Below are 11,783 nucleotides of genomic sequence, written 5' to 3'. Positions count from 1 at the left end.
TAGTTTTCTGCGGTTCAAGTCCCGGACCTGGTGGCTTAAACTCATGCCAGGCATGTGTGTGTGCATGCCCAGAATCCTGAGAGCAGAATGGAGAAGGCATTGGCCATCTTCCCTGGGGTGATTTCTCACTTTCTCTTTGTCTCTTTCTCTGTCTCTGGCAAGTGCACATGCCCTATAGCAAAAGCTCTCATTAAAGAAAACCTTGGGACTGGCAGGTGGCATGGTTGTTAAGGGTACCATACTCCCACATGACCAACCATGGTTCAAGTCCCAGACCTGGCAGCTTGCTTTCTCATTTTCTTTCTCTCGCTCTATCCCTTTCTGGTCAAATTAAAATAAATAGATATAGTTAAATAAATCTTTTTTTTTTAAAGAAAATCTAAAAACAAGAAGAAAAAGACTAAAAGAGACTTTTCCAACAAAATCCCTCAACCTCTCACCTACACTCTACCACTAATAATTTACTTGCTTTATCACACGTCTGTTCATCAGTTCATCTTTTTAAAAAATGCATTTCACAGTAAATTACTTCAACATACATATTGTTAACTGGAACTCAGTATTATTTACAGCATTTTTATGTACAACAAAGTACACAAGATTAGGTGTTTATTTGATGATTTTTTTTTTTGAGAGAGATTTTTGCTATAAGGCACATGCTCTGATCAGAGACAGAGAGAGAAAAAGAGACAGAAAGCAAGAAATCACCCCCCCCCCCAGGGGGGGATGGCCACACTACAGTCCCTTCTCTTCCATTCTCTTTTCAGTATTTTGGGCAAGCATGCACATGTGCCTGGGGTGAGCTTCAAGACTCTGGGTCTAGGACTCGAACCTTTGGTTCAAGTGGAGTCCAGCAACATAACCATTATGCCATCTGCTGGTCCCATATTTGCTGAGGTTTTACAAACATATATACATCTACGTAACTTAAACTCCATTAAGATATAAATTTCCATTACCCCAGAAAGTTCCCTCTTGTTCTACAGTATATTTTAATTGCCACCATCCTAGGAGTCAGCACTCAGCCCAAGGCCAGGTATGTACTAAGTGATCAATAAATATTGGTTGGAGCAACAATTAAGTCTAGGAATAAATGTCCACATGACTTGCTCTCCTAAAGGTAGTGCCATGGTCTTTTCTCTTACATTCCCCCATAGAACTGGTACACAGTACCAATCCTTAATAAAGATATCTTTATATTATTAGTTATACATTGCCATGTAATAAATCACTCACAACTTCGCAGCTTACATGATAAATGTTTAGTATCTTGTACAATTTCTGTGAGTCAGAGGTCTGGAAGTAGCTTAGCCCAGTGGTTCTGATGTGGGGTCTTTCATGAAGCTGCAGTCAAGATGGCGTCTTGGGCTGCAGTTATCTGAAGGCTTGACTGGGGCTGAAGGATCTAAGATGGTACACTCTCATGGCTGTTGGCAGGAGGTCTCAGTTCCTCATCACGTGAACTTCTCCATAGATCTGCCTGACAGTGTTCATCATATGGTGCCTGGCTTCTCCTAGGACAGCAAGGTAAAATGTCACAATAGTTACACAAGTCATCCCTATTCCACGTGGGAAGGGTCTACCCAGGATCATGGACACCAAGAGGCAAGTCTAATTGGGGGCCACCTTGGAGAAGGTGGTCACTATGAATACGTGTTCAAATTTTCCAAACACTCACTTTGTGCGGGGTGCTAGGCTGAGTTCCAGGGAGTGTTGGAATGAATGAGAACTAGCCCTCTCCCGAGATCTGTGTGTTAGGGGTGGGAGTGGGGAGGTCAGGCAGATGAGGAAACAGATGGCATCCACAGAGAGGGACAAATACCACAATAATGGAATAATCAGTGTTTTAAAAAATTGCTTTGCTGTAATTCATATTCATGGCATCACATTTAAAATACATCATAAAAAGGGAGTCTGTTTTCCTCCGTATTCTACAGCAACACACCCCCAGCTCAGAGGCAACAGTCTCAACTTGTGTGTGTCTTTCCAGAACTATTCCCTGTTTACATACAAAGACATTTTCCTCCTTCTTTAAACAGAAAAAGCCCAGCACCGTTCAAAGTGCATTGTTCTGAACCTTGATTTTTCCTTTTCTTTTTCTTTCCTTTCTTTCCTTCTTTCTTTCCTTTTTTTTTTTTTTTGACTTATCCCACCTTAGAAATAATTCCTTATTAGTTTAGAGAGCTAACTCATTCTCGTTTGTGGCTGCATGATATTCTATTTCTGCATGAGCCACAATTTATCTAACCAGTCCCCTATCACAGAACATTTGGCTTATTTCTTTTCTTTTCATTCATTCTTTCTTTCTTTCTTTTCTTTTCTTTTTTTTTTTTTAAGTTTTTGCTATAGGGCACACGCACTTGTCAGAGAGAGACAGAGACAGAGAGAGAGAAAGTGAGAAAATACACCCTAGAGGATATGGCCATGTAGCAATCCCTTCTTCTTTTTCTCCTCTTGGGTTTTTGGGCACACACTCACATGTACTCAGTGTAATTCTCTAGCTGCTGGGTCTGGGGCTTGAACCTCAATTAGCCACATGGGAGTCCAGCACCATAACCACCACACAACCTGCTGGCTCCATCTGGCTTATTTCTAGCCTCTTGTAATTAGAGACAAAGCTACAATGGTTTTCTCTTTATATCTGTTTCCACTTGTGTGGGTTTAAACATAGGAGAAATTCCTGGTGGCAGAACCGTTGCATCAAAAAATACATGCATTTAAAATATCGGTAGCAGAGATGGATACCGAATTTGAGCTATGAAATATTGGTTTCCTTGACTAAAAATGAAGATTTTTCTGCTAAGACTTCTCCCTCCAGATTTATTTGTACTGGGTAGGGCTAACTCTGTCTCCTCTTCATTTCTCTCTCTCTCTCTCTGTGTCTCCCTGTGACTTTTTTTTTTTTTAAGGTATAGTATTCTCTGGGCTTTTAAGCCTCTCTTTTATTGGGCTAATTGGTGCCTTTCCCTCCCATAGAGGAGAGGCACAAGGAAGGGCACACCCCCAGGCCCATCCTGAGATGGATACCAAACTTGAGCTGTGAAGTATTGATTTTATGCGGCACACGTGTGCACCACACAGTTTTCATTTTTTGCTTTTTAAAATTAAAATCTAAAGTTTTTATCGTATTTTTTTTCTTCTTTTTTACTTTATTTTTTTCTCCTTTCCCCTTCTCTAATTCTTTTCCTTTTTTCTTTATCTTTATTCATTGGCTGCTCAGCCTCTACGTACTAAGTGTCTAGACAGGTCCAAGTGAACAGGATCCAAACATCTGAATATAATTAGGGTCAGGATATTCCCCTATTCCCACTGAATCTGAAGCACAAAGAATGAAAACAGAATGGAAGACAGACTGCAGATCACCTCCTCCTGCACGCCTCTGAATGCTGATTGAACTTCAAGAATTAGGAAGAGATGGGGACCAGCAGTTAGCATAATGGCTATGTCGCTGGACTCCCACATAGTTGACGGCGGGTCGCGTCCCGGACCTAGTGGATTAAACTCATGCCGGGTGCGTGTGTGTGCCTGCCCAAGATCCCGAGAGGAGAATGGAGGAGAAGGGATTGCGGCGTGGCCATCCCCCCTGGGGGGTGATTTCTCGCTTTCTGTCTCTCTGTCTGGCGAGTGCACGCGCCCTATAGCAAAAACCTCTCCAAAAAAAAAAAAGAATTAGGAAGAAATGGACCATCGGGTTTTAAAGATTTGTTTTCCTGTCTTGAGCTGCTGATAGGTTCATGCACTTACTATTTGAACAGAATCCTAACCTGTTTCCTAGCTTTAATAAGTTTTAAGCAAAGTTCCTTAGCATTTTTTTGATTTATTAAGGCTAAAACTGCTTTTCTTGAAATTAAAAAATATATTTAAAAATACCTATCTTGGGACCAGCATTTGGCATAATGGCTATGTCGCTGGACTCTCATGTAATGGACCGTGGTTTGAGTTCCAGACCTGGCGGCTTAACCTCATAGCAGGTGCATGTGCGTACGTTCCCAAGATCCCGAGAGGAGAATGGAGGAGAAGGGATTGTAGCGTGGCCATCCCCCCCCACCCCGCGGGGTGATTTCTCACTTTCTGTTTCCCTGTCTCACTCTATCTTTCTGGCCAGCGCACACGCCCTCTAGCAAAAGCCTCTCAAAAAAACAAAAACAAAAACAAAAACCTATTTAATGACCGTAATCATCTATACAGCATCAGCTAGGTGCTACCTTGCAGTATATGCATTCTACTTAGAGTTTCACGCCTGAACTCAGACATGTATTCACACATATGTATATACCAGCTGAACTTGCTATTGAAAGTAGTTGGATTCTTTTAGAAATTTTGTGAATCAATAAAATATGGGGGAAAAAAGGAATGAAAAAGTTCATAGACATCTGAGATAGTGTGGGAGGAGGGTGGGAAATGGCTGAGGGTGAGAAATAGGGAGAAATATATATATATATATGTGTGTGTGTGTGTGTGTGTGTATCACATTTTGTATGCTGTGATGATGCTCAGGGAATGAACAAATTAATTAATTAATTAAATATAAAAATTAGGAAAAAAAAAAAAGAAAGCTTGGTAATACACTTAGAGATTTTTATAAAACCAAACTGTCTGGTTTGGTTTTAGTTGTAAAATGTTTCAAAATTCAGGGCCGGCAGGTGGAGTGGTGGTTAAGGATGCTGGACTCCCACATGGCCAACTGTGGTTCAAGTCTCAGACCTGGCATCTTGCTTTCTCACTTTTCCTCTCTCTCTCCCCCTACCTCTCTCCTCTCTGGTTAAATTAAAAATAAATAAATAAGGTTAAATAAAATCTTTTTTTTTTTTTTAAATTATCATGGGCCGGGAGATGGTGTGGCAGTTGGGCACTGAACTCCCACACGGCTGACTGTGATTGGAGTCCTGGACCTGGCAGGTTGCTTTCTCACTTTCCCCGTCTTTCTCTATTTCTGTCTCTCGCTGCTCAAATTTAAAATAATAATAAAATTAAACAGTTCAAAAATAAAAAAGAAATCATTTAAATTTATCATAAAATATCTTTATCTTACTATTACATTTAAATTATTTTTATACGTTATTTTTATTATCTTCTCTAATAACTTATATTTCTATTGTTTAACCTTATACATTTTAATTTTTGTAAATTTGCATTTTACAAATAAAATAAAATACCGGTAGCTATTGTTCAGTGGGATTAATAGCATTGTCTCCTCCCACCTGAAATGTGTGAGGGTGTGCCTATTTTCTCACACTTATACCCACATAGTAATTTAATCAAACTTTCCAAACTCTGCCACTATAATAATTGAATAGTGGCTTCTCACTGAAGTGTTGATTTGCATCTATCTTATTATAAATGAGGTTGAGCATCTTGTCACACACAGTCATTCGGATTTTCCTTTCTGTGAACTCTCTTTAAACACTTGGCCTATTTGTCCATGGGGTTGTAGGTCTGTCTTACGTATTCGCAGATCCTCTTTACACATCAAAGGCACTATTTCTTTGTCTGCATGATAAACCTGAAAAACAAAAACTTGAGGGGGATAGGAGATGTTTTTCAGGAGAAATGAGAAGTTGCCACATATCCCTGCAGGGTTGCCCAAAGGCTGAGGGAGCGGCTGTGCCAGATGGAGCTCCAGAAGGTGATGCTGGAACCAAGGTGAGTGAGCGCAGGCGGAGAGGAGGAAGGACGGGGAGGCAGTCCTGAGCTCCCGCACTAGTTGAAAGGGGATCCAGTAGAAGACAATGGACTCTCCACCACAGACCTGCACAAAACAGGCAGGCCTGGATTTAAAGCCTCTTTGTTCCTCATCTGAAATATTAGAGGGTAGACAAGTCAGAAGGGGGACGAGCCATCAGTAGAGCTGCGATTTCTAATCATTTAGGCCTGATTCGCTGGTTACCACATCTGGAAACTCCAAATAACATTATTTAAATTTTATTTTAAATTGTCAGAGGGCACAAGAACTTGCCAGAGAGAGAGAGAGAGAGGGAGGGAGAAAGCAGGCCCCACGGGGTGTGGTCATGCCACAATCCCTCCACAATCCCTTCTCCTCCATCTCTTCCTCCTGTCGGGATTTGGGTCACACGCTCACATGCTCTTGGCATGTTTTTCACGTTGCCGGGGCTGGAGTTCCAACTGCAATTGGTTATGTGAGATCCAGTTCCCTTAACCGCTAGGCTATGGGGCTGGCCCAAGTAACATTAATTAACGGTAGTATAAACTCCTAGAGTGTAAACTCCAAGAGGCCAGGGTTTATATACTAAATAAATAGTCAGTGAATGAATGAACGAGTTAGTCTGATCAGAGGATGCAAGAAACTGCTATTTCTGAGCCAGGAGGGAGTCCTCCTCCCTCCCCTTTCCTTTTGAAGCTACCCTTTCCTCTTCCTTCCTCTGACTCCACCTGAGTCAGGTCTTAACCTCTCTTACCTGGTCTTCGTTCTGGCTCCCCACCCCATCCCCCTGCTCCTAGGGTCTCCTCTGCTCTCAACTGATTCTCCTTGCCAGCAGCTCAATTCACTTGAAGAAAACACAGAACTATTAGGTGGCTCCCCATGGCCTGTACTTCCTAGCTTGTTCTCCAAGGACCCTCTGAATCTTCCCTCTTCTCCGGTTTGCCCTCCTACAAGTCTTATCACCCACTGTGTCTCCCATTTCACATACTCCTGGCCCTGCAGCAATAACAATGTCCCCATTTACTGAGCACTTACTACATGTAATTTTACATGGATTACCTTGTGCAACCCTCACAACCCATGAGGCGTATGAAGGTGATGCCATTGTTTATTTCTGTTTAAGGTTTTTGCCAAAGGGTGCATGCACTTGCCAGAGAGAGAGATAGAGAGAAGAAAAGTGAGAAATCACTCCCCAGGGCGGGGGCAGTGGGAAAGGGATGGCCACACCACGACCTTTCTCCTCCATTCTCCTCTTGAGAGTTTAGGCACACACATCCCCCTGGTGTGATTCTCAAGTCACTAGGCCCAGGACTCAAACCTCAGTTGGCTGTGTGAGAGTCCAGTGCCTTAACTACCACACCACGTGCTGGTCTCTGAAGAAGTTATTATTATACCCATTTGATAGATGAGAAAAACAAGAACCCAGATGATGGAGTTGGGATTCAAAAACCGTTCCATCTGATATGCTGGCTAGAGCCTGATCACCCCATGAGCCCTGACTGGTTTCCGGTCTTGAAGCCTTCAGTGCTCCTTTCACGTTCCCTACCTTGCTGGGTTCCCACCTGGAGGGCTCTCTTTTATATTGTTCATGCAGCAAAAACTTTGTCCTAGGTCTCACTCATTGGTCACCTCCTCTGAAGCCTTTTCTAGCTTCGTTGGGAAAAGCTGGTTTCTCTCTCTTTGATTTTATGATTGAGAATTTTGTGCTGTGATTATCTGAGGACCGGTTTTCCTCCACCAGACTGTGCGCCCCCCAGTGGGCAGAGATGATGCTGCACTTCCCTGTAGTGTCTAACACAATGCCTGGTGCTGAGTGGGTGGTCTCTGGCCCGTGACTTGAGTAGCGGTGCCCCAGGATTCCTCTTGACTTGCACTAGGGGAGGACTGCCAGGAGTCTCCAGATGGAAGCTAGAAAGGAGTAGGGAGTTGCAGGATCCCAATGAGAGAGGCTTCCAAGGGGCAGCTGGAAATGATGTTACTAGCTTCACCACTGTCCTTGGTCAGGACTGTCCTTAGGGGATCCAGCTGGTGGGGAAGTTCCATTCTTGCATTACCCCACAGATCTTTGGGAACCAGCTGCCCCCTCCCCAGGGGATTTCCCCTTTTGTGATGCCAGGAGTAGGGAGTTGCAGGATCCCAATGAGAGAGGGTGCCAAGGGGCAGCTGGAAATGATGTTACTAGCTTCACCACTGTCCTTGGTCAGGACTGTCCTTAGGGGATCCAGCTGGTGGGGAAGTTCCATTCTTGCATTACCCCACAGATCTTTGGGAACCAGCTGCCCCCTCCCCAGGGGATTTCCCCTTTTGTGATGCCAGGAACCCAACCATGAAAAGAAATGACCCTGGCAGGGTCTCTGGGAGCATAGCCAAAGTCTGTGCTTGGAGGCTGAGCTGCCCCAGCCAGGGCCCTTTGGGCCTCAGACACCAAAGGGTTACACAGCTTTGGTAAGACGGGTAGTTCAGGGGCAAGTGGGGACTTCCTTAGGGTGTGAGGGAAATTGCCCCATCCCAGAGCTATGGGGTAAGACCCAGCCCAGTGCCTCTCAGCAATGCAGTCGTTGTGCACTGCCAGGAGCACGGGCAGTTTCTGTGCTCCATTCTCCTGCAAAACCCTGAGCCTTTCGGTGAGACCCCAGTTTCCTAGGCTGCCTCACTCAGGAACTTACTAAGGTCCAAGTGCCTGAGCCTATGTATGATCCCTACATCCCAAAGACTGGTGGACTGGATAGTAGAGAGGGTAGGAACACAGGTTCTGGAGTTAGCCAGATCCTATCACCAAATCCCATTTTGCTAAACATACAAATTCTATGGCCCAACCTCAGCTCTATGGTGTCAGAAACTCTGGGATTAGGGCCCAGGCTTCTGTGTTTTAGCAAGCTTTTTAGGAGATTCTGAAGCTTACTATAGTTTGAGAGCAACTGCCATAGATAATCTTAATAGGCGGGCCACATTTAGGGTGGAGATATTTGGAACATCAACATCAACAAGGGATTAATAACTAAACAGTATAAGCTATTCTTTCAAATCAACAAGAAAAAGACAGGAAATGACGGGACCAGCAGTTGGCATAATGGCGAAGTTGCTGGATTCCCGTGTAGTTGGCTGTGGTTCGAGTCCCGGACTTGGTGGATTAAACTCACGCCAGGTGTGTGTGTATGCGTTCCCAAGATCCTGAGAGGAGAATGGAGGAGAAAGGATTGTGGCATGGCCATTCCCCCGGGGGGTGATTTCTCACTTTCTGTCTTTCTGTCTCTCTGTCTTTCTGGGGAGCACACACACCATATAGCAAAAACCTCTCAAAAAAATAAATAAATAAATAAAAATAAAAAGAAAGAAAAAAAGAAAGAAAAGAAACTCCATAGGAAATGAACAAAAGATATAAACAAGCAATTTTTAGAAGGGAAAGCCCAAATCTCTGATAAGTATAGGAGGAGGCTCTAATCCCCAGGGTTTGCAAGTTAAAAGCAACAGTGAGATGCCACCTGTCACCTGAACTAACTGGCAAAATCACAAGCTTAAATAATGTAAAAATTGATGGTGAAGTGGGGGAAACAGCTGTTTTTTTTTTTTTTTTGTAAGAGGTTTTTGCCTTAGGGCATATGCGCTTGTCAAAGAGAGAGAGAAAGAAATCACCACCACCCTTCCCCCGCAGGGGGGTTGGCCACACTACAATCCCTTTTCCTCTATTCTCCTCCTAGGATCTTGGGCACACATGCACACAAGTCGGGTGTGAGTTTTAAGCTACTGGTCTGGGACTTGAACCATGGTCAGCCATGTGAGAGTCCAGCGATGTAACTGCTATGCCATCTGCTGGCCCCAGCAACCTCACATTGATGCCGATGGAGATTTCTGGAAGAATATAGTGAAGTTTACAATGTGTCTGCCCTGTGATCTAGTCATTCCAGCTGTGGGATACAGAGCCCAGAAGATTTTTTACATAGGCCCCCAGAGTCATGTACAAAGACGTTCATCACAGTGCCATGTGAGGTAAGAAGGAGCTGAAAGCAGCCTTGGTGTCCATCACTGGGAAATGAACCGATAAAACAGCACATACATAGCTCAGAATATTTTGCAGTAGTTGGAAGCAATAAGCTAGATTTTTCCACAAAAACAGGGGTAAACCTTAAAAACATGGAGCAGGATAATCCTATAGTGGCAGTAGTTAAGTCCTGCTGGGAAGTGCTCTCTCTCTCTCTACCTCTCTCTCTCTCTCTGGTGCACAGTGCCCTCTAGCAAGCAAACATGGAGTGTGAAAAAAAAGAAGCAATGGAGTGCGAGTCTGGTATAATATCACTATGTAGTGCACACACACACAAAGCATGGTCTATGTTACCTCCAGGGATAGAACAACAGGCAGGGGCGGATGACCATGGAGGTGGAGGAGGAGTGTGGGGAACGTGCGAATGTGGAGGGGGTAGGGCCAGGAAATAAAATAAAGCAAAACATTAGAAGGGCCTCGCCTGGACCAACGATGATGGGGTGACCCTTTGCCACAGACTGAATATGAATCATAAAACTCTCTGGACGTGATGTCTTAGGAAAAATATGATTCGATAATGGATGACCTCAGTCCCCACCTCACGGTAAGTGCCACATGTCCCGCCTTGGACAGATTTGAAAAGTTTTGTGAATAGACGTGAGGCTCTTCTATGTGAGGCTCGGGCCTCCTCTCAGGCCTTGCCCCTTTCAGCCTTTGTCAGAAGCACTAAGTCCCATACTTACCCCGACCCGCTACCTCTCTCACCTCGCCTTCAGATTTCTTTGACTGCTCCAAGCTCCCAGATGGCTGTTTGTGGAGTCTTGAGTGTTTCTCATTAGGGGTTTGTGCACAGAGCCAGGCTGTAACAGAGCTGCAAGGGGTGAGTCCTGTGTCTCCTTCCCAAGCTGTGAGTTCCAGAGGGTCTTTCCTAACATTTCATGCCCACCTCAGTTCCCACCCCATGGCTCCCGGGCAAGTCAGGTAAACCGAGTCAGAAAGCATTCAGTGCGGCAGGGGACAGCTTTTATTGAGTGCTTACGTTGCGCTAGACTCCACAGTCAGGTCTTGACCTCCAGTAATCCCCAACCACCCTGGGAGGTAGACCGGCTGACCTCCTTGGACAGGTAAAGAAGCCGGAGGCACAGAGAGGCTGGGACATCACCTGACAGGAGTCAGAGAACTGTCTGCCTCCAAATTTCACTCTGAATCCAAGATCTGAGCGACTCGTTCAGAGTTTTAGAGCCAGGACTGAGACCCACCTCACCCCCGGAGTCACCTCTCAGTGGAGGCAAACCTCCATTCCAGTGCAGCACAACTCCTGCCATCAGTGGAGGGCAGACCCTACCGTTTCGAGCCTCAAAGACCCTTTCGCTGTGTGAACAGCCGGTGTGAAGTATGTGTAAGGAGCAGCAGCAGATCCCCTGGTTTTGAACCTCAGCTTCTCAGTAGTAAACTAGGAAGAACAGAGAGGTCTGGAAATTCTTTTCTCCTTCTGCCAACAGGTGGAGACTTCTCTGCATCTTTCCCTCGGCTTCCAGAAAGCTGTGGAGTTTGGAGTAGAAAGTGTCGGGGGACTAAGCCCTCAGGGCTAGTGAGACAAAGCACAACCACCGCCCATGCTGGGGTGGCAGAGACTGGCTTGAGCCCAGACCCACTGCTCAGGACTAGAGGGTGCGGCTTTGCTCTCCCCCTGCAGGGCAGTGTGGGAACTGCAGGAGCTCAAGCCCGAGGGCGAGGACAGAGACCCGGGAGGGCCGACGCCCTGGCCAGAGTGTGAGGGGCTCCTGGGAATGGAGGTGCCACAGGCAAGAGTGAGTGAGAGTCAGGGAGCCGCGGGCCATCGTCTTCTATGGCATCCGCCCGGATGACGGCTACAGGTAGTTGTCTTCGACCCCTTCGCCCCGGGACTCGTCGTCATCATCATCATCGTCGTCGTCATCGGGAGCCAGTGCCTCAATGTCGTGCGTGATGTCGGCCAGCAGCCGGTGGAAGGCCTGCGCCTCGGGCCGCTGGGCCGCGCCATCATAGCTGCGCACGGCCGACGCCGACGTGGAGCTCATGCTGCGCTTGATGCGGCCGAAGCTGTCGGTGAGAATGCCGCCCTCGCGGATGCCCACGCCCTCCAGGAAACCCTCGAAGTAG

General features: G+C 45.7%; 1 protein-coding gene across 1 annotated transcript in view; it reads right to left on the bottom strand.

Annotated features, from left to right (window-relative positions):
• Window positions 1-925: 925 nt before the first annotated feature.
• CCM2L (CCM2 like scaffold protein) overlaps window positions 926-11,783 on the bottom strand; it is a 28,748-nt gene continuing 17,890 nt past the window's right edge. The window contains exons 11-12 of the mRNA XM_027774288.1: window positions 10,407-11,781; window positions 926-1,514 (exon numbers count right to left, since the gene is read on the bottom strand). Of these exons, the coding sequence (XP_027630089.1) occupies window positions 11,513-11,781 (269 nt within the window). The 3' untranslated portion in view covers window positions 926-1,514; window positions 10,407-11,512. The remainder of the gene's footprint in view (window positions 1,515-10,406; window positions 11,782-11,783) is intronic.

This window comes from Tupaia chinensis, unplaced genomic scaffold, assembly GCF_000334495.1.
Source record: "Tupaia chinensis unplaced genomic scaffold, TupChi_1.0 Scaffold000418_1, whole genome shotgun sequence".
NCBI lineage: Eukaryota > Metazoa > Chordata > Mammalia > Scandentia > Tupaiidae > Tupaia > Tupaia belangeri.
The sequence above is the reverse complement of the archived record's forward strand: the minus strand, read 5'-3'. Positions and strand labels throughout refer to the sequence as shown.